Source organism: Mytilus edulis, chromosome 10, assembly GCF_963676685.1.
Source record: "Mytilus edulis chromosome 10, xbMytEdul2.2, whole genome shotgun sequence".
NCBI lineage: Eukaryota > Metazoa > Mollusca > Bivalvia > Mytilida > Mytilidae > Mytilus > Mytilus edulis.
The window spans coordinates 74352160-74379934 of NC_092353.1; the positions used below are offsets into that span (position 1 = coordinate 74352160).

The following is a 27775-nucleotide window of genomic DNA, read 5'->3' on the forward strand; positions in this document are numbered from 1 at the left end:
CTCAAGGGGATACAAACGGAATATTTTAAAGACAAAGATAAATGCTTTTGACTTTTATACTTTCAAAGAGAGTTATTTCTTCAGGCAAACGATATTGATTTGTTATCCTTTTCGTTTCAGATATAGATAATTGTCTTCTACATCAATGCAAGAATGGAGCCACATGTAAAGATAAAGTTAATGGCTACGTGTGTATCTGTCAAATAGGTTACACAGGACAGCACTGCGATACAGGTATATGTATGGTTTTTGTTTTGCTATAATCGCTACATAAACAAAACATTTGGAACGTTAATATTTTTCCAATTATGACAAATACTTTTTATTCGAGATCGACATATTCGAAAAATCTTTAAAATAATTAATGGTATTAGAGTGTATCAAAACCAAAATGACCTCCAATATGACCAAATGTTAACGATGAGTCGGATCGTTCAAGACTAAGATATGTTACCTTACTAAGAATAATGTAAATGTAAACATAATTACCATGAAATAAATAAACATCTTTGAAACTATGTTATACAAGTTTCAATACTTTTGTTTGTGTTTAGTGGACAGTACATGGTATATTATTGAACCTCCAAACGTTCAGTATTTTGTGAGACATTTTTATTCCTGATGACCTTTTTATCAGGAATCACAATATATGAACTTCAGGTCGATTTTAATTATTTAAGAATTTCGAACTTGTGTTGTTTCTGAAAAATAGACTACGAACCAGTACTCAGCTTTATATGTTTAAAACTATAATATTTAAAATATTCAGTCAAACCTGTGTAAAGAGACCACTCAAGGGAGAAGGCAAAAGTGGTCTCTTAATACATGTGGTCGTTGAAAAAAGGTTCCCCAATTTAAGGCATTTATTTGCATTATAACGTTTGAACGTACTAGTGTAAATAAACAATAATGTATTGGTATCGTATGTACATGTATATCCACTATGACTAATTATGAGAACTTTCATTATGTAATTAAATTTATTCCTTGCCTTTTTGAATTTCTTTTAAATTGTTCTGACTTTATACATCACAATACAGGATTCTTGTTACATTATGTGCAACTTGAGTCATGTGAAAATAGCCCAGGGTGCAGCTAGAGCTCTCATATGATCTGTAAGATTTTACATAAATTGCCTCATTATCATGATTATGCAATGACGTATATATTATTTATAAATTCATGACTATGTTACTCCGCCAACAGTATTGCTTCTCAGCTTGAGAAAGGACTCCATCAAAGATTTCGAATGCGTTTTTTTGTTCAACTAAAAATATAATTTAATGGCTTGTTCCTTATAACTATCAATAAAGTTTTTTTTTCGGTCTATCGTCAGTTTTGGCAATTTTTGTCACTATCATGTAACTGCTAATAGCTCAGTTTAAATAACCACTTTTTCTTCAAACAGGACTTGAACTTTAAAATATTTATTGATAAGTGATGATTCCCTTGATAATAGACGTCCCGATTGTTGAACTGTGTGGTAATGAATCATCTAAACTTGGCCGATTCCGTTCTAGCGGATTCACTTGAGGATTGCCGAGTGTTTTGCGTGTAGAATGGTCGCTTTTGACAGTTAAAATATATATGAAAATCAATTTTGGGGAGGGGGGCTTGGACAGTGGTCGTTAAAAGCCGGTGGTCGTTCAATACAGACGTTCGTTTCATGTAAATGACGTACATGCCGATTTCAAGTATTTGCGAATTTAAGACATGCCTTTTTGAACATATTTAAAAACAAAGTTGATTTCAAAATAAGTATTTGGCTTTGTTGAATTATTATAAACTGTAATTTCTGATAGTTTGGTCATGTGGTATACATATTTCAGATATAAATGAATGTATGCCAAATCCATGCAAGCACGGCTCTACATGTAATGATAAAGTGAACGATTACAGCTGCATGTGTGCCCCAGGTTACAAAGGAAAGAACTGTGAAATAGGTATGATGTCAGATTAAATTCAAAATGTCTTAATGTTATATTTAACATTGCCATTAAAGTGTGAGGTTTCGCATGCCACAAAACCAGGTTCAACTCACCATTTTTATCCTTTAAAAATGTCCTGTACCAAGTCAGGAATATGGCCATTGTTATATTATTGTTTGTTTCTGTGTGTGTTACATTTTAACGTTGCGTCGTTTGTTTTCTCTCATTTTTGAGTGTAATTTTACATTGCGATAAGACATGTCACGTTACTTGTCTATCCCAAATTCATGTATTTGGATTTGATGTTATATTTGTTATTCTCGAGGGATTTTGTCTGATGCTTGGTCCGTTTTTGTGTGTGTTACATTTTAGTGTTGTGTCGTTGTTCTCCTCATATATTTAATGCGTTTCCCTCGGTTTTAGTTTGTTACCCCGATTTTGTTTTTTGTCCATGGATTTATGAGTTTTGAACAGCGGTATACTGCTGTTGCCTTTATTTAATGTCAATATTTTACGCTTAGTCTTTAAAATCGGTTTTCTTCGAAAAAGAATGAAATACAAAAGAAAATAGACTTAGGGGACCAAAACAACTGTATTTGGAAATCTTTTTTTTTACCATGTGCAAAAGTTTAAACGATTTTTAAAAATTGTATATCAATTGACTACTATTGAAACTTCAAACTGCCTTAATTTACTAGTATTGTGCAAGATTTTGCCTCTCAGATGATTGTTCGGTTAAAAGTTTCTTTTAAATGACATACAGGTGGATTTGAAGTATTTGAAAATTCAAGACAAGCTGTTTTTAAAAAAAAAATTGATTTCAAAATAATTATTTGGCTTTGTTGGATATGTAAACTGTAATTTCTGACAGTTTGGTCATGTGGTATATATATTTCAGATATAAATGAATGTATGCTAAATCCATGCAAGCACGGCGCTACATGTAATGATAAAGTAAACGATTACAGCTGCATGTGTGCCCCAGGTTACAAAGGAAAGAACTGTGAAATAGGTATGATGTCAGATTAAATTCAAAATGTCTTAATGTTATATTTAACATTGCCATTAAAGTGTGAGGTTTCGCATGCCACAAAACCAGGTTCAACTCACCATTTTTATCCTTTAAAAATGTCCTGTACCAAGTCAGGAATATGGCCATTGTTATATTATTGTTCATTTCTGTGTGTGTTACATTTTAACGTCGCGTCGTTTGTTTTCTCTTATTTTTGAGTGTAATTTCACATTGCGATAAGACGTGTCACGGTACTTGTCTATCCCAAATTCATGTATTTGGTTTTGATGTTATATTTGTTATTCTCGAGGGATTTTGTCTGATGCTTGGTCCGTTTTTGTGTGTGTTACATTTTAGTGTTGTGTCGTTGTTCTCCTCATATATTTAATGCGTTTCCCTCGGTTTTAGTTTGTTACCCCGATTTTGTTTTTTGTCCATGGATTTATGAGTTTTGAACAGCGGTATACTGCTGTTGCCTTTATTTAATGTCAATATTTTACGCTTAGTCTTTAAAATCGGTTTTCTTCGAAAAAGAATGAAATACAAAAGAAAATAGACTTAGGGGACCAAAACAACTGTATTTGGAAATCTTTTTTTTTACCATGTGCAAAAGTTTAAACGATTTTTAAAAATTGTATATCAATTGACTACTATTGAAACTTCAAACTGCCTTAATTTACTAGTATTGTGCAAGATTTTGCCTCTCAGATGATTGTTCGGTTAAAAGTTTCTTTTAAATGACATACAGGTGGATTTGAAGTATTTGAAAATTCAAGACAAGCTGTTTTTAAAAAAAAAATTGATTTCAAAATAATTATTTGGCTTTGTTGGATATGTAAACTGTAATTTCTGACAGTTTGGTCATGTGGTATATATATTTCAGATATAAATGAATGTATGCTAAATCCATGCAAGCACGGCGCTACATGTAATGATAAAGTAAACGATTACAGCTGCATGTGTGCCCCAGGTTACAAAGGAAAGAACTGTGAAATAGGTATGATGTCAGATTAAATTCAAAATGTCTTAATGTTATATTTAACATTGCCATTAAAGTGTGAGGTTTCGCATGCCACAAAACCAGGTTCAACTCACCATTTTTATCCTTTAAAAATGTCCTGTACCAAGTCAGGAATATGGCCATTGTTATATTATTGTTCATTTCTGTGTGTGTTACATTTTAACGTCGCGTCGTTTGTTTTCTCTTATTTTTGAGTGTAATTTCACATTGCGATAAGACGTGTCACGGTACTTGTCTATCCCAAATTCATGTATTTGGTTTTGATGTTATATTTGTTATTCTCGAGGGATTTTGTCTGATGCTTGGTCCGTTTTTGTGTGTGTTACATTTTAGTGTTGTGTCGTTGTTCTCCTCATATATTTAATGCGTTTCCCTCGGTTTTAGTTTGTTACCCCGATTTTGTTTTTTGTCCATGGATTTATGAGTTTTGAACAGCGGTATACTGCTGTTGCCTTTATTTAATGTCAATATTTTACGCTTAGTCTTTAAAATCGGTTTTCTTCGAAAAAGAATGAAATACAAAAGAAAATAGACTTAGGGGACCAAAACAACTGTATTTGGAAATCTTTTTTTTTTACCATGTGCAAAAGTTTAAACGATTTTTAAAATTGTATATCAATTGACTACTATTGAAACTTCAAACTGCCTTAATTTACTAGTATTGTGCAAGATTATGCCTCTCAGATGATTGTTCGGTTAAAAGTTTCGTTTAAATGACATACAGGTGGATTTGAAGTATTTGAAAATTCAAGACAAGCTGTGTTTTAAAAAAAGATTGATTTCAAAATAATTATTTGGCTTTGTTGGATATGTAAACTGTAATTTCTGATAGTTTGGTCATGTGGTATATATATTTCAGATATAAATGAATGTCTGCCAAATCCATGCAAGCACGGCGCTACATGTAATGATAAAGTGAACGATTACAGCTGCACGTGTGCCCCAGGTTACAAAGGAAAGAACTGTGAAATAGGTATGATGTCAGATTAAACTCAAAATGTCCATTAAAATGTCAATATTTTACTTTTATTCTATGAAATATGTTTTCTTCGAAAAAGAATGAAAAATAAAAGATAATAGACTACGGGGATAATAGAATCCGTATTTTGAATACCTTGTGCAAAAGTTAAAACGAATTTTAAAATTGAATATCAATTGACTACTATTGAAACTTCAAAACTCCCTTGATATACTAGTATTGTGCAAGATTATGCTCTCAGATGATTGCTCTGTAAGCAGTTTTTTTTAAATGACGTACAGGTCGATTTTAAGTATTCGAGAAAACGTGCCTTGTTTTAAAAAAAAATTAAGGCAATAAGTATTTGGCTTTGTTGAATTATTATAAACTGGGATTTCTGATAGTTTGTTCATGTGGAATACATATTTCAGATATAAATGAATGTCTGCCAAATCCATGCAAGCACGGCGCTACATGTAAGGATAAAGTGAACGATTACAGCTGCACGTGTCCCCCAGGTTACAAAGGAAAGAATTGTGAAATAGGTATGATGTCAGATGAAAACGTTAATGTCTTTATGAAAATATATTATCCAAGGCCGTAGTTTTTTTATTTTTAGTTTTACGAACCCTCCTACCCTAATTTTTGCCAAATAGGAAAAAAAATAAAATCAAAAATGTTGATTTTTATTTTTTTTTTCTCCTCCGACCCAGTGTTTTTCATGCAAAAAAAAACATTTTAGTTCATAACTGCATGAAAGAATCTAAATTTATGCTCTTGGTGATTTAGTAAGTTGTTGCACATTGATTTTCAATTCAAACCTTGTCAAGAAAAAAAAAATAGTTGTTACACTAGTAGAAAATCTCCTGGTGAAATAAAAAAAAAAAATTTTGAAATTGACGGTTGGTATTAAAAAAAAAAATCAGCAGCAGCAGTTTTTTTTTTGTTTTTTTTCGTCCTCCTACCCATTGGTTTTGTCAAAAAATTTCGTAAAACTAAAAATATAATAACTATGGCCCAACTGTAGTTAATCTATTTTCCAAAAGAACCATAATGAATTAAAATGAGAGGGTACTTAAGGGGATACAAACGGAATATTTTACAGACAAAGGTAAACGTATTTGATTTTAATACTTTTAAAGAGAGTTATTTCTTCAGGCAAACGATATTGATTTGTTATCCTTTTCGTTTCAGATATAGATAATTGTCTTCTAAATCAATGCAAAAACGGAGCCACATGTAAAGATAAAGTTAATGGCTACGTGTGTATCTGTAAAATTGGTTACACAGGACAGCACTGTGATACAGGTATATGTATGGTGTTTGTTTTGCTATAATCGCTATACAATCTAAACATTTGGGACGTTAAAATTTTTCAAATTTTAACAAATACTGTTTATCCGAGATCGACATATTTGAAAAATCTTTAAAATAATTAATGGTATTAGAGTGTATCAAAGCCAAAATGACCTCGAATATAAACAAATTTTAACGATGAGTCCGATCGTTCAGAACAAAGATATGCTACCTTACTAAGAGTAATGTAAATGTAAACATAATTACCATGAAATAAATAGACAGCTTTGAAAATATGTTATAAAAGTTTCAATACTTTTGTTTGTGTTTAGAGGACAGTACATGGTATATTATTGAACCTCCTAACGTTTCAGTATCTTGTGAGACATTTTTATTCCTAGTGACATTTTTATCAGGGATCACAATATATGAACTACAGGTCGATTTTAATTATTTAAGAATTTCGAACTTGTGTTGTTTCTGAAAAATAGACTACGAACCAGTACTCAGCTTTATATGTTTAAAACTATAATATTTAAAATATTCAGTCAAACCTGTATTAAGAGACCACTCAAGGGAGAAGAAGGCAAAAGTGGTCTCTTAATACATGTGGTCTTTGAAAAAAGGTTCCCCAATTTAACGCATTTATTTGCATTATAACGTTTGAACGTACTAGTGTAAATCTACAATAATGTATTGGTATCGTATGTATATCCACTATGACTATTTATGAGAACTTTCATTATGTAATTAAATTTATTCCTTGCCTTTTTGAATTTCTTTTAAATTGTTCTGACTTTATACATCACAATACAGGATTCTTGTTACATTATGTTCATCTTGAGTCATGTGAAAATAGCCCAGTGTGCAACTAGAGCTCTCATATGATCTTTAAGATTTTACATAAATTGCCTCATTATCATGATTATGCAATGACGTATATTATTTATAAATTCATGACTATGTTACTCCGGCAACAGTATTGCTTCTCAGCTTGAGAAAGGATTCCATCACAGATTTCGAATGTGTTTTTTCGTTCAACTAAATATATAATTTAATGGCTTGTTCCTTATAACTATCAAGAAAAGTTTTTTTTTTTCGCTCTATCGTCATTTTTGGCAATTTTTGTCACTATCATGTAACTGCTAATAGCTCAGTTTAAATAACCACTTTTTCTTCAAACAGGACTTGAACTTTAAAATATTTATTGATAAGTGATGATTCCCTTCATAATAGACGTCCCGATTGTTGAACTGTGTGGTAATGAATCATCTAAACTTGGCCGATTCCGTTCTAGCGGATTCACTCGAGGATTGCTGAGTGTTTTGCGTGTAGAATGGTCGCTTTTGACAGTTAAAATATATATGAAAATCAATTTTGGGGAGGGGGGCTTGGACAGTGGTCGTTAAAAGCCGGTGGTCGTTCAATACAGACGTTCGTTTCTTGTAAATGACGTAAATGCCGATTTCAAGTATTTGCGAATTTAAGACATGCCTTGTTGAACATATTTATAAACAAAGTTGATTTCAAAATAAGTATTTGGCTTTGTTGAATTATTATAAACTGTAATTTCTGATAGTTTGGTCATGTGGTATACATATTTCAGATATAAATGAATGTAGAGTGGGGTGCTCATTTTCGCCGGGGACACAATTTCGCCGTTTAAGGATTATGAGGTGTAAAAACTTCAAAGGATGGCTGAAATGGAAGAAATGTACCCGTAAATTATATTTTTATAACAAATATAATATTTTTTTAAACTGAGACATATTGCGGCTCCTACCGAAAATGACCGAAAAACGGACAACGATTTTCGGACAATTTCCTGAATAAAAAACACGATTTCAAAGAAGTATTTCTAAGTAAATATTTGACTGAATGCCCTAATTTTGAATTCTTTATACCTTTGAAATGTCTGCTATTCATCTATAATGCAATTGATTTGATAAAAATTGTTAAAAGCTGCGGTTATTTGATTTTAAATAGATGTGTAAAAACGGCGAATATGTGTCCCCCATTGACAAAACATCCGGAAATTTCAAACACCCTTTAATCTAACTTTTCAGATGATTTTCTTAAAACAAACCGGTTTTCAAGCTTAAGTATATTTTGCATTTGAAGTTATCTTCATATAGAAATATTAGTATACTTCAAAAACATTTAGACCTGAACATAAACTGTAGAAAACATGGTAAGATGTGGCGAAAATGAGCACCCCACTCTATGCTAAATCCATGCAAGCACGGCGCTACATGTAATGATAAAGTAAACGATTACAGCTGCATGTGTGCCCCAGGTTACAAAGGAAAGAACTGTGAAATAGGTATGATGTCAGATTAAATTCAAAATGTCTTAATGTTATATTTAACATTGCCATTAAAGTGTGAGGTTTCGCATGCCACAAAACCAGGTTCAACTCACCATTTTTATCCTTTAAAAATGTCCTGTACCAAGTCAGGAATATGGCCATTGTTATATTATTGTTCATTTCTGTGTGTGTTACATTTTAACGTCGCGTCGTTTGTTTTCTCTTATTTTTGAGTGTAATTTCACATTGCGATAAGACGTGTCACGGTACTTGTCTATCCCAAATTCATGTATTTGGTTTTGATGTTATATTTGTTATTCTCGAGGGATTTTGTCTGATGCTTGGTCCGTTTTTGTGTGTGTTACATTTTAGTGTTGTGTCGTTGTTCTCCTCATATATTTAATGCGTTTCCCTCGGTTTTAGTTTGTTACCCCGATTTTGTTTTTTGTCCATGGATTTATGAGTTTTGAACAGCGGTATACTGCTGTTGCCTTTATTTAATGTCAATATTTTACGCTTAGTCTTTAAAATCGGTTTTCTTCGAAAAAGAATGAAATACAAAAGAAAATAGACTTAGGGGACCAGAACAACTGTATTTGGAAATCTTTTTTTTTACCATGTGCAAAAGTTTAAACGATTTTTAAAATTGTATATCAATTGACTACTATTGAAACTTCAAACTGCCTTAATTTACTAGTATTGTGCAAGATTATGCCTCTCAGATGATTGTTCGGTTAAAAGTTTCGTTTAAATGACATACAGGTGGATTTGAAGTATTTGAAAATTCAAGACAAGCTGTGTTTTAAAAAAAAATTGATTTCAAAATAATTAATTGGCTTTGTTGGATATGTAAACTGTAATTTCTGATAGTTTGGTCATGTGGTATATATATTTCAGATATAAATGAATGTCTGCCAAATCCATGCAAGCACGGCGCTACATGTACTGATAAAGTGAACGATTACAGCTGCACGTGTGCCCCAGGTTACAAAGGAAAGAACTGTGAAATAGGTATGATGTCAGATTAAACTCAAAATGTCCATTAAAATGTCAATATTTTACTTTTATTCTATGAAATATGTTTTCTTCGAAAAAGAATGAAAAATAAAAGATAATAGACTAAGGGGATAATAGAATCCGTATTTTGAATACCTTGTGCAAAAGTTAAAACGAATTTTAAAATTGAATATCAATTGACTACTATTGAAACTTAAAAACTCCCTTGATATACTAGTATTGTGCAAGATTATGCTCTCAGATGATTGCTCTGTAAGCAGTTTTTTTTAAATGACGTACAGGTCGATTTTAAGTATTCGAGAAAACGTGCCTTGTTTTAAAAAAAAAATTAAGGCAATAAGTATTTGGCTTTGTTGAATTATTATAAACTGGGATTTCTGATAGTTTGTTCATGTGGAATACATATTTCAGATATAAATGAATGTCTGCCAAATCCATGCAAGCACGGCGCTACATGTAAGGATAAAGTGAACGATTACAGCTGCACGTGTCCGCCAGGTTACAAAGGAAAGAATTGTGAAATAGGTATGATGTCAGATGAAAACGTTAATGTCTTTATGAAAATATATTATCCAACTGTAGTTAATCTATTTTCCAAAAGAACCATAATGAATTAAAATGAGAGGGTACTTAAGGGGATACAAACGGAATATTTTAAAGACAAAGGTAAACGTATTTGACTTTAATACTTTTAAAGAGAGTTATTTCTTCAGGCAAACGATATTGATTTGTTATCCTTTTCGTTTCAGATATAGATAATTGTCTTCTAAATCAATGCAAAAACGGAGCCACATGTAAAGATAAAGTTAATGGCTACGTGTGTATCTGTAAAATTGGTTACACAGGACAGCACTGTGATACAGGTATATGTATGGTGTTTGTTTTGCTATAATCGCTATACAATCTAAACATTTGGGACGTAAAATTTTTCAAATTTTAACAAATACTGTTTATCCGAGATCGACATATTTGAAAAATCTTTAAAATAATTAATGGTATTAGAGTGTATCAAAGCCAAAATGACCTCGAATATAAACAAATTTTAACGATGAGTCCGATCGTTCAGAACAAAGATATGCTACCTTACTAAGAGTAATGTAAATGTAAACATAATTACCATGAAATAAATAGACAGCTTTGAAAATATGTTATAAAAGTTTCAATACTTTTGTTTGTGTTTAGAGGACAGTACATGGTATATTATTGAACCTCCAAACGTTTCAGTATCTTGTGAGACATTTTTATTCCTAGTGACCTTTTTATCAGGGATCACAATATATGAACTACAGGTCGATTTTAATTATTTAAGAATTTCGAACTTGTGTTGTTTCTGAAAAATAGACTACGAACCAGTACTCAGCTTTATATGTTTAAAACTATAATATTTAAAATATTCAGTCAAACCTGTATTAAGAGACCACTCAAGGGAGAAGAAGGCAAAAGTGGTCTCTTAATACATGTGGTCTTTGAAAAAAGGTTCCCCAATTTAACGCATTTATTTGCATTATAACGTTTGAACGTACTAGTGTAAATCTACAATAATGTATTGGTATCGTATGTATATCCACTATGACTATTTATGAGAACTTTCATTATGTAATTAAATTTATTCCTTGCCTTTTTGAATTTCTTTTAAATTGTTCTGACTTTATACATCACAATACAGGATTCTTGTTACATTATGTTCATCTTGAGTCATGTGAAAATAGCCCAGTGTGCAACTAGAGCTCTCATATGATCTTTAAGATTTTACATAAATTGCCTCATTATCATGATTATGCAATGACGTATATTATTTATAAATTCATGACTATGTTACTCCGGCAACAGTATTGCTTCTCAGCTTGAGAAAGGATTCGATCACAAATTTCGAATGCGTTTTTTCGTTCAACTAAATATATAATTTAATGGCTTGTTCCTTATAACTATCAAGAAAAGTTTTTTTTTCGCTCTATCGTCATTTTTGGCAATTTTTGTCACTATCATGTAACTGCTAGTAGCTCAGTTTAAATAACCACTTTTTCTTCAAACAGGACTTGAACTTTAAAATATTTATTGATAAGTGATGATTCCCTTGATAATAGACGTCCCGATTGTTGAACTGTGTGGTAATGAATCATCTAAACTTGGCCGATTCCGTTCTAGCGGATTCACTCGAGGATTGCCGAGTGTTTTGCGTGTAGAATGGTCGCTTTTGACAGTTAAAATATATATGAAAATCAATTTTGGGGAGGGGGGCTTGGACAGTGGTCGTTAAAAGCCGGTGGTCGTTCAATACAGACGTTCGTTTCTTGTAAATGACGTAAATGCCGATTTCAAGTATTTGCGAATTTAAGACATGCCTTGTTGAACATATTTATAAACAAAGTTGATTTCAAAATAAGTATTTGGCTTTGTTGAATTATTATAAACTGTAATTTCTGATAGTTTGGTCATGTGGTATACATATTTCAGATATAAATGAATGTATGCTAAATCCATGCAAGCACGGCGCTACATGTAATGATAAAGTAAACGATTACAGCTGCATGTGTGCCCCAGGTTACAAAGGAAAGAACTGTGAAATAGGTATGATGTCAGATTAAATTCAAAATGTCTTAATGTTATATTTAACATTGCCATTAAAGTGTGAGGTTTCGCATGCCACAAAACCAGGTTCAACTCACCATTTTTATCCTTTAAAAATGTCCTGTACCAAGTCAGGAATATGGCCATTGTTATATTATTGTTCATTTTTGTGTGTGTTACATTTTAACGTCGCGTCGTTTGTTTTCTCTTATTTTTGAGTGTAATTTCACATTGCGATAAGACGTGTCACGGTACTTGTCTATCTCAAATTCATGTATTTCGTTTTGATGTTATATTTGTTATTCTCGGGGGATTTTGTCTGATGCTTGGTCCGTTTTTGTGTGTGTTACATTTTAGTGTTGTGTCGTTGTTCTCCTCATATATCTAATGCGTTTCCCTCGGTTTTAGTTTGTTACCCCGATTTTGTTTTTTGTCCATGGATTTATGAGTTTTAAACAGCGGTATACTACTGTTGCCTTTATTTAATGTCAATATTTTACGCTTAGTCTTTAAAATCGGTTTTCTTCGAAAAAGAATGAAATACAAAAGAAAATAGACTTAGGGGACCAAAACAACTGTATTTGGAAATCTTTTTTTTTTACCATGTGCAAAAGTTTAAACGATTTTTTAAATTGTATATCAATTGATTACTATTATAAACTTCAAACTGCCTTAATTTACTAGTATTGTGCAAGATTATGCCTCTCAGATGATTGTTCGGTTAAAAGTTTCTTTTAAATGACATACAGGTGGATTTGAAGTATTTGAAAATTCAAGACAAGCTGTGTTTTAAAACAAAATTGATTTCAAAATAATTATTTGGCTTTGTTGGATATGTAAACTGTAATTTCTGATAGTTTGGTCATGTGAAATATACATTTCAGATATAAATGAATGTCTGCCAAATCCATGCAAGCACGGCGCTACATGTAATGATAAAGTGAACGATTACAGCTGCATGTGTGCCCCAGGTTACAAAGGAAAGAACTGTGAAATAGGTATGATGTCAGATTAAACTCAAAATGTCCATTAAAATGTCAATATTTTACTTTTATTCTATGAAATATGTTTTTTTCAAAAAAGAATGAAAAATAAAAGATAATAGACTAAGGGGATAATAGAATCCGTATTTTGAATACCTTGTGCAAAAGTTAAAATGAATTTTAAAATTGAATATCAATTGACTATTACTGAAACTTCAAAACTCCCTTGATATACTAGTATTGTGCAAGATTATGCTCTCAGATGATTGCTCTGTAAACATTTCTTTTTAAATGACGTACTGGTCGATTTTAAGTATTCGAGAAAACGTGCCTTGTTTTAAAAAAAAATTTAAGGCAATAAGTATTTGGCTTTGTTGAATTATTATAAACTGGGATTTCTGATAGTTTGTTCATTCGGAATACATATTTCAGATATAAATGAATGTCTGCCAAATCCATGCAAGCACGGCGCTACATGTAAGGATAAAGTGAACGATTACAGCTGCACGTGTCCCCCAGGTTACAAGGGAAAGAATTGTGAAATAGGTATGATGTCAGATGAAAACGTTAATGTCTTTATGAAAATATATTATCCAACTGTAGTTTAATCTATTTTCCAAAAGAACCATAATGAATTAAAATGAGAGGGTACTTAAGGGGATACAAACGGAATATTTTAAAGACAAAGGTAAACGCTTTTGACTTGAATACTTTTAAAGAGAGTTATTTCTTCAGGCAAACGATATTGATTTGTTATCCTTTTCGTTTCAGATATAGATAATTGTCTTCTAAATCAATGCAAGAACGGAGCCACATGTAAAGATAAAGTTAATGGCTACGTGTGTATCTGTAAAATTGGTTACACAGGACAGCACTGCGATACAGGTATATGTATGGTGTTTGTTTTGCTATAATCGATACATAATCTAAACATTTGGGACGTTAAAATTTTTCAAATTTTAACAAATACTGTTTATCCGAGATCGACATATTTGAAAAATCTTTAAAATAATTAATGGTATTAGAGTGTATCAAAGTCAAAATGACCTCGAATATAAACAAATTTTAACGATGAGTCCGATCGTTCAAGACGGAGATATGTTACCTTACTAAGAATAATGTAAATGTAAACATAATTAACATGAATTTTCAATTTTAAATTTTGGGGAGGGGGGCTTGGACAGTGGTCGTTAAAAGCCGGTGGTCGTTCAATACAGACGTTCGTTTCTTGTAAATGACGTACATGCCGATTTCAAGTATTTGCGAATTTAAGACATGCCTTGTTGAACATATTTAAAAACAAAGTTGATTTCAAAATAAGTATTTGGCTTTGTTGAATTATTATAAACTGTAATTTCTGATAGTTTGGTCATGTGGTATACATATTTCAGATATAAATGAATGTATGCCAAATCCATGCAAGCACGGCGCTACATGTAATGATAAAGTAAACGATTACAGCTGCATGTGTGCCCCAGGTTACAAAGGAAAGAACTGTGAAATAGGTATGATGTCAGATTAAATTCAAAATGTCTTAATGTTATATCTAACATTACCCATTAAAGTGTGAGGTTTCGCATGCCACAAAACCAGGTTCAACTCACCATTTTTATCCTTTAAAAATGTCCTGTACCAAGTCAGGAATATGGCCATTGTTATATTATTGTTCATTTCTGTGTGTGTTACATTTTAACGTCGCGTCGTTTGTTTTCTCTTATTTTTGAGTGTAATTTCACATTGCGATAAGACGTGTCACGGTACTTGTCTATCCCAAATTCATGTATTTGGTTTTGATGTTATATTTGTTATTCTCGGGGGATTTTGTCTGATGCTTGGTCCGTTTTTGTGTGTGTTACATTTTAGTGTTGTGTCGTTGTTCTCCTCATATATTTAATGCGTTTCCCTCGGTTTTAGTTTGTTACCCCGATTTTGTTTTTTGTCCATGGATTTATGAGTTTTGAACAGCGGTATACTGCTGTTGCCTTTATTTAATGTCAATATTTTACGCTTAGTCTTTAAAATCGGTTTTCTTCGAAAAAGAATGAAATACAAAAGAAAATAGACTTAGGGGACCAGAACAACTGTATTTGGAAATCTTTTTTTTTACCATGTGCAAAAGTTTAAACGATTTTTAAAATTGTATATCAATTGACTACTATTGAAACTTCAAACTGCCTTAATTTACTAGTATTGTGCAAGATTATGCCTCTCAGATGATTGTTCGGTTAAAAGTTTCGTTTAAATGACATACAGGTGGATTTGAAGTATTTGAAAATTCAAGACAAGCTGTGTTTTAAAAAAAAATTGATTTCAAAATAATTAATTGGCTTTGTTGGATATGTAAACTGTAATTTCTGATAGTTTGGTCATGTGGTATATATATTTCAGATATAAATGAATGTCTGCCAAATCCATGCAAGCACGGCGCTACATGTACTGATAAAGTGAACGATTACAGCTGCACGTGTGCCCCAGGTTACAAAGGAAAGAACTGTGAAATAGGTATGATGTCAGATTAAATTCAAAATGTCTTAATGTTATATCTAACATTACCCATTAAAGTGTGAGGTTTCGCATGCCACAAAACCAGGTTCAACTCACCATTTTTATCCTTTAAAAATGTCCTGTACCAAGTCAGGAATATGGCCATTGTTATATTATTGTTCATTTCTGTGTGTGTTACATTTTAACGTCGCGTCGTTTGTTTTCTCTTATTTTTGAGTGTAATTTCACATTGCGATAAGACGTGTCACGGTACTTGTCTATCCCAAATTCATGTATTTGGTTTTGATGTTATATTTGTTATTCTCGGGGGATTTTGTCTGATGCTAGGTCCGTTTTTGTGTGTGTTACATTTTAGTGTTGTGTCGTTGTTCTCCTCATATATTTAATGCGTTTCCCTCGGTTTTAGTTTGTTACCCCGATTTTGTTTTTTGTCCATGGATTTATGAGTTTTGAACAGCGGTATACTGCTGTTGCCTTTATTTAATGTCAATATTTTACGCTTAGTCTTTAAAATCGGTTTTCTTCGAAAAAGAATGAAATACAAAAGAAAATAGACTTAGGGGACCAGAACAACTGTATTTGGAAATCTTTTTTTTTACCATGTGCAAAAGTTTAAACGATTTTTAAAATTGTATATCAATTGACTACTATTGAAACTTCAAACTGCCTTAATTTACTAGTATTGTGCAAGATTATGCCTCTCAGATGATTGTTCGGTTAAAAGTTTCGTTTAAATGACATACAGGTGGATTTGAAGTATTTGAAAATTCAAGACAAGCTGTGTTTTAAAAAAAAATTGATTTCAAAATAATTAATTGGCTTTGTTGGATATGTAAACTGTAATTTCTGATAGTTTGGTCATGTGGTATATATATTTCAGATATAAATGAATGTCTGCCAAATCCATGCAAGCACGGCGCTACATGTACTGATAAAGTGAACGATTACAGCTGCACGTGTGCCCCAGGTTACAAAGGAAAGAACTGTGAAATAGGTATGATGTCAGATTAAACTCAAAATGTCCATTAAAATGTCAATATTTTACTTTTATTCTATGAAATATGTTTTCTTCGAAAAAGAATGAAAAATAAAAGATAATAGACTAAGGGGATAATTGAATCCGTATTTTGAATACCTTGTGCAAAAGTTAAAACGAATTTTAAAATTGAATATCAATTGACTACTATTGAAACTTAAAAACTCCCTTGATATACTAGTATTGTGCAAGATTATGCTCTCAGATGATTGCTCTGTAAGCAGTTTTTTTTTAAATGACGTACAGGTCGATTTTAAGTATTCGAGAAAACGTGCCTTGTTTTAAAAAAAAAATTAAGGCAATAAGTATTTGGCTTTGTTGAATTATTATAAACTGGGATTTCTGATAGTTTGTTCATGTGGAATACATATTTCAGATATAAATGAATGTCTGCCAAATCCATGCAAGCACGGCGCTACATGTAAGGATAAAGTGAACGATTACAGCTGCACGTGTCCCCCAGGTTACAAAGGAAAGAATTGTGAAATAGGTATGATGTCAGATGAAAACGTTAATGTCTTTATGAAAATATATTATCCAACTGTAGTTAATCTATTTTCCAAAAGAACCATAATGAATTAAAATGAGAGGGTACTTAAGGGGATACAAACGGAATATTTTAAAGACAAAGGTAAACGTATTTGACTTTAATACTTTTAAAGAGAGTTATTTCTTCAGGCAAACGATATTGATTTGTTATCCTTTTCGTTTCAGATATAGATAATTGTCTTCTAAATCAATGCAAAAACGGAGCCACATGTAAAGATAAAGTTAATGGCTACGTGTGTATCTGTAAAATTGGTTACACAGGACAGCACTGTGATACAGGTATATGTATGGTGTTTGTTTTGCTATAATCGCTATACAATCTAAACATTTGGGACGTAAAATTTTTCAAATTTTAACAAATACTGTTTATCCGAGATCGACATATTTGAAAAATCTTTAAAATAATTAATGGTATTAGAGTGTATCAAAGCCAAAATGACCTCGAATATAACCAAATTTTAACGATGAGTCGGATCGTTCAAGACGGAGATATGTTACCTTCCTAAGAATAATGTAAATGTAAACATTATTACCATGAAATGAATAGACATCTTTGAAAATATGTTATAAAAGTTTCAATACTTTTGTTTGTGTTTAGTGAACAGTACATGGTATATTATTGAACCTCCAAACGTTTCAGTATCTTGTGAGACATTTTTATTTCTGATGACCATTTTATCAGGAATCACAATATATGAACTACAGGTCGATTTTAATTATTTAAGAATTTCGAACTTGTGTTGTTCTGAAAAATAGACTACGAACCAGTACTCAGCTTTATATGTTTAAAACTATAATATTTAAAATATTCAGTCAAACCTGTATTAAGAGACCACTCAAGGGAGAAGGCAAAAGTGGTCTCTTAATACATGTTGTCTTTAAAAAAAGGTTCCCCAATTTAACGCATTTATTTGCATTATAACGTTTGAACGTACTAGTGTAAATAAACAATAATGTATTGGTATCGTATGTATATCCACTATGACTAATTATGAGAACTTTCATTATGTAATTAAATTTATTCCTTGCCTTTTTGAATTTCTTTTAAATTGTTCTGACTTTATACATCACAATACAGGATTCTTGTTACATTATGTTCAACTTGAGTCATGTGAAAATAGCCCAGAGTGCAGCTAGAGCCCTCACATGATCTTTAAGATTTTACATAAATTGCCTCATTATCATGATTATGCAATGACGTATATTATTAATGAATTCATGACTATTCTTCTCCGGCAACAGTATTGCTTCTCAGCTTGAGAAAGGATTCCATCACAAATTTCGAATGCGTTTTTTCGTTCAACTAAATATATAATTTAATGGCTTGTTCCTTATAACTATCAAGAAAAGTTTTTTTTTCGCTCTATCGTCATTTTTGGCAATTTTTGTCACTATCATGTAACTGCTAATAGCTCAGTTTAAATAACCACTTTTTCTTCAAACAGGACTTGAACTTTAAAATATTTATTGATAAGTGATGATTCCCTTGATAATAGACGTCCCGATTGTTGAACTGTGTGGTAATGAATCATCTAAACTTGGCCGATTCCGTTCTAGCGGATTCACTCGAGGATTGCCGAGTGTTTTGCGTGTAGAATGGTCGCTTTTGACAGTTAAAATATATATGAAAATCAATTTTGGGGAGGGGGGCTTGGACAGTGGTCGTTAAAAGCCGGTGGTCGTTCAATACAGACGTTCGTTTCTTGTAAATGACGTAAATGCCGATTTCAAGTATTTGCGAATTTAAGACATGCCTTGTTGAACATATTTATAAACAAAGTTGATTTCAAAATAAGTATTTGGCTTTGTTGAATTATTATAAACTGTAATTTCTGATAGTTTGGTCATGTGGTATACATATTTCAGATATAAATGAATGTATGCTAAATCCATGCAAGCACGGCGCTACATGTAATGATAAAGTGAACGATTACAGCTGCATGTGTGACCCAGGTTACAAAGGAAAGAACTGTGAAATAGGTATGATGTCAGATTAAATTCAAAATGTCTTAATGTTATATTTAACATTGCCATTAAAGTGTGAGGTTTCGCATGCCACAAAACCAGGTTCAACTCACCATTTTTATCCTTTAAAAATGTCCTGTACCAAGTCAGGAATATGGCCATTGTTATATTATTGTTCATTTTTGTGTGTGTTACATTTTAACGTCGCGTCGTTTGTTTTCTCTTATTTTTGAGTGTAATTTCACATTGCGATAAGACGTGTCACGGTACTTGTCTATCTCAAATTCATGTATTTCGTTTTGATGTTATATTTGTTATTCTCGGGGGATTTTGTCTGATGCTTGGTCCGTTTTTGTGTGTGTTACATTTTAGTGTTGTGTCGTTGTTCTCCTCATATATCTAATGCGTTTCCCTCGGTTTTAGTTTGTTACCCCGATTTTGTTTTTTGTCCATGGATTTATGAGTTTTAAACAGCGGTATACTACTGTTGCCTTTATTTAATGTCAATATTTTACGCTTAGTCTTTAAAATCGGTTTTCTTCGAAAAAGAATGAAATACAAAAGAAAATAGACTTAGGGGACCAAAACAACTGTATTTGGAAATCTTTTTTTTTACCATGTGCAAAAGTTTAAACGATTTTTTAAATTGTATATCAATTGATTACTATTATAAATTTCAAACTGCCTTAATTTACTAGTATTGTGCAAGATTATGCCTCTCAGATGATTGTTCGGTTAAAAGTTTCTTTTAAATGACATACAGGTGGATTTGAAGTATTTGAAAATTCAAGACAAGCTGTGTTTTAAAACAAAATTGATTTCAAAATAATTATTTGGCTTTGTTGGATATGTAAACTGTAATTTCTGATAGTTTGGTCATGTGAAATATACATTTCAGATATAAATGAATGTCTGCCAAATCCATGCAAGCACGGCGCTACATGTAATGATAAAGTGAACGATTACAGCTGCATGTGTGCCCCAGGTTACAAAGGAAAGAACTGTGAAATAGGTATGATGTCAGATTAAACTCAAAATGTCCATTAAAATGTCAATATTTTACTTTTATTCTATGAAATATGTTTTTTTTCAAAAAAGAATGAAAAATAAAAGATAATAGACTAAGGGGATAATAGAATCCGTATTTTGAATACCTTGTGCAAAAGTTAAAATGAATTTTAAAATTGAATATCAATTGACTATTACTGAAACTTCAAAACTCCCTTGATATACTAGTATTGTGCAAGATTATGCTCTCAGATGATTGCTCTGTAAACATTTCTTTTTAAATGACGTACTGGTCGATTTTAAGTATTCGAGAAAACGTGCCTTGTTTAAAAAAAAAATTTAAGGCAATAAGTATTTGGCTTTGTTGAATTATTATAAACTGGGATTTCTGATAGTTTGTTCATTCGGAATACATATTTCAGATATAAATGAATGTCTGCCAAATCCATGCAAGCACGGCGCTACATGTAAGGATGAAGTGAACGATTACAGCTGCACGTGTCCCCCAGGTTACAAAGGAAAGAATTGTGAAATAGGTATGATGTCAGATGAAAACGTTAATGTCTTTATGAAAATATATTATCCAACTGTAGTTTAATCTATTTTCCAAAAGAACCATAATGAATTAAAATGAGAGGGTACTTAAGGGGATACAAACGGAATATTTTAAAGACAAAGGTAAACGCTTTTGACTTGAATACTTTTAAAGAGAGTTATTTCTTCAGGCAAACGATATTGATTTGTTATCCTTTTCGTTTCAGATATAGATAATTGTCTTCTAAATCAATGCAAGAACGGAGCCACATGTAAAGATAAAGTTAATGGCTACGTGTGTATCTGTAAAATTGGTTACACAGGACAGCACTGCGATACAGGTATATGTATGGTGTTTGTTTTGCTATAATCGATACATAATCTAAACATTTGGGACGTTAAAATTTTTCAAATTTTAACATATACTGTTTATCCGAGATCGACATATTTGAAAAATCTTTAAAATAATTAATGGTATTAGAGTGTATCAAAGTCAAAATGACCTCGAATATAAACAAATTTTAACGATGAGTCCGATCGTTCAAGACGGAGATATGTTACCTTACTAAGAATAATGTAAATGTAAACATAATTAACATGAATTTTCAATTTTAAATTTTGGGGAGGGGGGCTTGGACAGTGGTCGTTAAAAGCCGGTGGTCGTTCAATACAGACGTTCGTTTCTTGTAAATGACGTACATGCCGATTTCAAGTATTTGCGAATTTAAGACATGCCTTGTTGAACATATTTAAAAACAAAGTTGATTTCAAAATAAGTATTTGGCTTTGTTGAATTATTATAAACTGTAATTTCTGATAGTTTGGTCATGTGGTATACATATTTCAGATATAAATGAATGTATGCCAAATCCATGCAAGCACGGCGCTACATGTAATGATAAAGTAAACGATTACAGCTGCATGTGTGCCCCAGGTTACAAAGGAAAGAACTGTGAAATAGGTATGATGTCAGATTAAATTCAAAATGTCTTAATGTTATATCTAACATTACCCATTAAAGTGTGAGGTTTCGCATGCCACAAAACCAGGTTCAACTCACCATTTTTATCCTTTAAAAATGTCCTGTACCAAGTCAGGAATATGGCCATTGTTATATTATTGTTCATTTCTGTGTGTGTTACATTTTAACGTCGCGTCGTTTGTTTTCTCTTATTTTTTAGTGTAATTTCACATTGCGATAAGACGTGTCACGGTACTTGTCTATCCCAAATTCATGTATTTGGTTTTGATGTTATATTTGTTATTCTCGGGGGATTTTGTCTGATGCTTGGTCCGTTTTTGTGTGTGTTACATTTTAGTGTTGTGTCGTTGTTCTCCTCATATATTTAATGCGTTTTCCTCGGTTTTAGTTTGTTACCCCGATTTTGTTTTTTGTCCATGGATTTATGAGTTTTAAACAGCGGTATACTACTGTTGCCTTTATTTAATGTCAATATTTTACGCTTAGTCTTTAAAATCGGTTTTCTTCGAAAAAGAATGAAATACAAAAGAAAATAGACTTAGGGGACCAAAACAACTGTATTTGGAAATCTTTTTTTTTACCATGTGCAAAAGTTTAAACGATTTTTAAAATTGTATATCAATTGATTACTATTGAAACTTTGAACTTCCTTAATATACTTGTATTGTGCAAGATTATGCCTCTCAGATGATTGTTCGGTTAAAAGTTTCTTTTAAATGACATACAGGTGGATTTGAAGTATTTGAAAATTCAAGACAAGCTGTGTTTAAAAAAAAATTGATTTCAAAATAATTATTTGGCTTTGTTGGATATGTAAACTGTAATTTCTGATAGTTTGGTCATGTGAAATATACATTTCAGATATAAATGAATGTCTGCCAAATCCATGCAAGCACGGCGCTACATGTAATGATAAAGTGAACGATTACAGCTGCATGTGTGCCCCAGGTTACAAAGGAAAAGACTGTGAAATAGGTATGGTGTCAGATATAACCCAAAAAAAAATGTCTTAATGTCAATATTTTACGCTTAGTCTTTGAAATAGGTTTTCTTCGAAAAAGAATGAAATATTTAAGAAAATAGACTTAGGGGACCATCAAAACAGTATTTTGAATTCTTTTTTTTTACCATGTGCAAAAGTTTAAACGATTTTTAAAATTGTATATCAATTGACTACTATTGAAACTTCAAACTGCCTTAATATACTAGTATTGTGCAAGATTATGCATCTCAGATGATTGTTCGGTGAAAAGTTCGTTTAAATGACATACAGGTGGATTTGAAGTATTTGAAAATTGAAGACAAGAAGTGTTTTAAAAAAAAGTTGATTTCAAAATAATCATTTGGCTTTGTTGGATATGTAAACTGTAATTTCTGATAGTTTGGTCATGTGGTATACATATTTCAGATATAAATGAATGTCTGCCAAATCCATGCAAGCACGGCGCTACATGTAATGATAAAGTGAACGATTACAGCTGCACGTGTGCCCCAGGATACAAAGGAAAGAACTGTAAAATAGGTATGATGTCAGATTAAACTCAAAATGTCCTTTAAAATGTCAATATTTTACTTTTATTCTTTGAAATCGGTTTTCTTCGAAAAAGAATAAAAATAAAAGATAATAGACTAAGGGGACAATAAAATCCTTATTTTGAATACCTCGTGCAAAAGTTTAAACGAATTTTAAAATTGTATATCAATTGACTACTATTGAAACTTCAAAACTCCCTTGATATACTAGTATTGTGCAAGATTATGCCTCTCAGATGATTTCTCGGTAAACAGTTTTTTTTTAAATGACGTACAGTCATTTGATGGTGTAAACTTCCCGCTAACACCATACACCATAACACCATACACCATACACCATTAAACCATACACCTTGTACCATTACACCATACACGTTACATCTTTGCACCATACACCTTACACATTACACCATACACCATCCCCCATCCATATACATAGGGTGAAAAAGGGGAACATTCAGAATTTAACCAAATTTGCTTTATTTCACAGATTTTAAAGAAATTAACTGAAATAAGAAGTTTTATAAATATTTAATGAAGATTGATGGAATCCTGGGCCTTAAATATGATGACTCAGCATAAATTCACAGTTTACAGTATGCATAGTTTACTTAAAGTCCTGGATACAAAATTAAATCATAATATTTGCATATTTGTAAGTTAAATTGTTAAGGAGTGCTTATATTTACTCTTCGCAGTCATTGAAACTCATAGATCCTTCCTGAATATTATTTATGGGGTATTTGTGTCCTTTCGATAACCCAAAAGTAAGCCGCAACACCTAAGTCTGCTTTTTTGTCACCACGGCATAATAAATAAAAGCTAGAAAAACAAAAATATCTCAAGAAAACTTACAATAGTGTGTTCTATCCTGAATATGTACTAAATATTCCAAATTGCTAGAAACAGCAGAATGATTAAGGAAATTTGAGGCCCCAAGGGCAAAAAACATAGAAAATTGTCTACCCCCTAGGTCATAAAACAGATAATTCAACTTGTAAATGCTATGATTTTATGCTTTTAAAGTTCTTGATATAGAAAACAATAACTATGCTTGGAAGTTAAGCAAAAATCAGATGTTAGGAGTCATCTCTACAACGTTTTAAGTGAATTTATATTTTAGACTGGTATCTGCATGCATACAACTATTGTAAATATGGTTTTGTTTGAACACTTCTAGTATATATAGTAGCTAAATTGTGTCAGATCTATGGTTACAGATGATACTGTTGTGACAAGAATTCTAAATTGACCATTTGAGGCAGAAAATGTGTTCTTTAATTGACAAATAGGCATACAGTAAGATGTGGACTGGAGATAGAGGCTGGATTAGATACTTTATATAATCTTGAATGTTGTAATGATTGACTGCTAAACATTACATTTATGATATTCTGATATGCTTTCAATATGTTATAAAAACAGTTTTTAACAGGTTCAAGGCATTTTTTATCAGAAAATATGCAAAAACGGTAAGCTGGCAATAATTAAAGTCTTGTTTTCAAATTCTTTAAAAAATTGAAACATGGGAGGGGGTACAAAATGTATAGTAAAGAAAAACTTAGAGTATACACAGTGATTTCTTTAAGACTTTAATTCTGATAAATGAGTATTAATGTGAGAAAAACTGATTTTAGAGAGTTTTCTATTTGAATAAATGTGTGTATAGGTTGCACTTTGTAAATACAGTTGTTTCTCAAAACACGCCTCTTTTGGGGAGTAATTGAATATTCATAGAAAATTGATTTTGTTTACATACTGGTTCCCAGTTATACTCTCTGTGTTCGATATCGCAGAGACAGAACTTGGGAATGTTACCAGTAAATAAACACGTGCATATTGTTTACATTGAAATCTGTGGTAACTTTTCATTCGAGGTAGGGGTAGTTAAGAAAATTAGTGTAAGTTTAAACTCTGAGAAGTTCAGGGCATATAAACGTTGAAAATATGCCGCACAGCCCTATATTTGGACCTTTGAAAAAAATTGTGGTGCATATGAACTTTCAATTCTAGGATAAGATTTTTTTCAAAACTTCATAGTAAAAGTGGTACAGTTTTAGCTGTAAAAGAGGTTCCTGAGATGGGAAATTGCATTGTCAATATTTACAGAAATGCAACCTACACGATCCGAAATTACCCATAAAGCAATCAAATTTCAAATATTAAGATTATTATTATTGTTTATGTTTATGTTTACAGTTCGAGAAAATAAAATAAAAAGAACTTCGTTTTCAACCAATGAAATGTCGTACACCATCATTCAAATCATTCCCGATCTCACGTTACACAATCACACCATTCCTCAAACACCATTACACCATTCCCCATACACCATAGCACCATACACCTTACACCATTGCACCATATGCCATACACCATTACACCATACACGTTTTTTGGGAAGTTTACACCATCCAAGGGCTGTACAGGTCGATTTTAAGCATTCGAGAATTGAAAACGTGCCTTGTTTTAAAAAAAAGTTTAAAGCAATAAGTATTTGGTTTGTTGAATTATTATAAACTGGGATTTCTGATAGTTTGTTCATGTGGAATACATATTTCAGATATAAATGAATGTCTGCCAAATCCATGCAAGCACGGCGCTACATGTAAGGATAAAGTCAACGATTACAGCTGCACGTGTCCCCCAGGTTACAAAGGAAATAATTGTGAAATAGGTATGATGTCAGATGAAAATGTTAATGTCTTTATGAAAACATATTATCCAACTGTAGTAAATCTATTTTCCTAAACAACCATAATGAATTAAAATGAGAAGATACTTAAGGGGATACAAACGGAATATTTTAAAGACAAATATAAACGCTTTTGACTTTAATACTTTCATAGAGAGTTATTTCTTCAGGCAAACGATATTGATTTGTTATCCTTTTCGTTTCAGATATAGATAATTGTCTTCTACATCAATGCAAGAACGGAGCCACATGTAAAGATAAAGTTAATGGCTACGTGTGTATCTGTCAAATTGGTTACACAGGACAGCACTGCGATTCAGGTATATGTATGGTTTTTGTTTTGCTATAATCGCTACAGAATCTAAACATTTGGGACGTTAATATTTTTTCAAATTTTGACAAATACTGTTTATCCGAGATCGACATATTCGAAAAATCTTTAAAATAATTAATGGTATTAGAGTGTATCAAAGCCAAAATGACCTCGAATATAACCAAATTTTAACGATGAGTCGGATCGTTCAAGACGGAGATATGTTACCTTCCTAAGAATAATGTAAATGTAAACATTATTACCATGAAATGAATAGACATCTTTGAAAATATGTTATAAAAGTTTCAATACTTTTGTTTGTGTTTAGTGAACAGTACATGGTATATTATTGAACCTCCAAACGTTTCAGTATCTTGTGAGACATTTTTATTTCTGATGACCATTTTATCAGGAATCACAATATATGAACTACAGGTCGATTTTAATTATTTAAGAATTTCGAACTTGTGTTGTTCTGAAAAATAGACTACGAACCAGTACTCAGCTTTATATGTTTAAAACTATAATATTTAAAATATTCAGTCAAACCTGTATTAAGAGACCACTCAAGGGAGAAGGCAAAAGTGGTCTCTTAATACATGTTGTCTTTAAAAAAAGGTTCCCCAATTTAACGCATTTATTTGCATTATAACGTTTGAACGTACTAGTGTAAATAAACAATAATGTATTGGTATCGTATGTATATCCACTATGACTAATTATGAGAACTTTCATTATGTAATTAAATTTATTCCTTGCCTTTTTGAATTTCTTTTAAATTGTTCTGACTTTATACATCACAATACAGGATTCTTGTTACATTATGTTCAACTTGAGTCATGTGAAAATAGCCCAGAGTGCAGCTAGAGCCCTCACATGATCTTTAAGATTTTACATAAATTGCCTCATTATCATGATTATGCAATGACGTATATTATTAATGAATTCATGACTATTCTTCTCCGGCAACAGTATTGCTTCTCAGTTTGAGAAAGGACTCCATCACAGATTTCGAATGCGTTTTTTGTTTGTTTGACTAAAAGTATAATTTAATGGCTTGTGCCTAATAACTATCAAGAAAAGTTTTTTTTTCTTACTAGCCATGCTAATTATATTCTGTAATCATCAACTTCATCATCGTCATTTTTGGCATTTTTTGTCACTATCATGTAACTGCTAATAGTTCCGTTTGAATAACCAATTTAACTCCAAACACGAAATGAACTTTAAAGCATTTATTGATAAGTGATCTTTCGCTTGGTAATAGACGTCCCGATTGTTGAACTGTGTGGTAATCAATCGTCTAAACTCGGTCGATTCCGTTCTAGCGAATTCACTCGAGGATTGCCGAGTGTTAGCATGTCTACAATCGGCCATCCTTGGGTGTATTCGCTAATCTCGCAACGGAATCGGCCGAGTACAAAAAAGAGGGGAGTCAACATCGATTATTGAAAGGGCGGTCAATTACACGTTTTAAGAAGGTCGCTGATTTTACCAAGTAAATTGTGCTCGTTTTATACAGCGAATTGGTCGTGTTAAACAAAATGAAGCGGTCACATTTTGC

The 27775-nt window shown here is 31.9% G+C and overlaps 1 protein-coding gene across 1 annotated transcript in view; it reads left to right on the plus strand.

Moving 5' to 3' along the window:
• The window catches only part of LOC139492973 (uncharacterized), a 129062-nt gene that overhangs the window by 41210 nt on the left and 60077 nt on the right, over positions 1 to 27775 (plus strand). Inside the window, exons 24-52 of the mRNA XM_071281120.1 lie at positions 121 to 234; positions 1830 to 1943; positions 2827 to 2940; positions 3824 to 3937; positions 4821 to 4934; positions 5351 to 5464; positions 6114 to 6227; positions 8428 to 8538; positions 9421 to 9534; positions 9952 to 10065; positions 10290 to 10403; positions 11995 to 12108; positions 12993 to 13106; positions 13524 to 13637; positions 13863 to 13976; positions 14483 to 14596; positions 15480 to 15593; positions 16477 to 16590; positions 17009 to 17122; positions 17347 to 17460; positions 19048 to 19161; positions 20045 to 20158; positions 20577 to 20690; positions 20916 to 21029; positions 21536 to 21649; positions 22532 to 22645; positions 23079 to 23192; positions 25767 to 25880; positions 26105 to 26218. Of these exons, the coding sequence (XP_071137221.1) occupies positions 121 to 234; positions 1830 to 1943; positions 2827 to 2940; positions 3824 to 3937; positions 4821 to 4934; positions 5351 to 5464; positions 6114 to 6227; positions 8428 to 8538; positions 9421 to 9534; positions 9952 to 10065; positions 10290 to 10403; positions 11995 to 12108; positions 12993 to 13106; positions 13524 to 13637; positions 13863 to 13976; positions 14483 to 14596; positions 15480 to 15593; positions 16477 to 16590; positions 17009 to 17122; positions 17347 to 17460; positions 19048 to 19161; positions 20045 to 20158; positions 20577 to 20690; positions 20916 to 21029; positions 21536 to 21649; positions 22532 to 22645; positions 23079 to 23192; positions 25767 to 25880; positions 26105 to 26218 (3303 nt within the window). The remainder of the gene's footprint in view (positions 1 to 120; positions 235 to 1829; positions 1944 to 2826; positions 2941 to 3823; positions 3938 to 4820; positions 4935 to 5350; positions 5465 to 6113; positions 6228 to 8427; positions 8539 to 9420; positions 9535 to 9951; positions 10066 to 10289; positions 10404 to 11994; positions 12109 to 12992; positions 13107 to 13523; positions 13638 to 13862; positions 13977 to 14482; positions 14597 to 15479; positions 15594 to 16476; positions 16591 to 17008; positions 17123 to 17346; positions 17461 to 19047; positions 19162 to 20044; positions 20159 to 20576; positions 20691 to 20915; positions 21030 to 21535; positions 21650 to 22531; positions 22646 to 23078; positions 23193 to 25766; positions 25881 to 26104; positions 26219 to 27775) is intronic.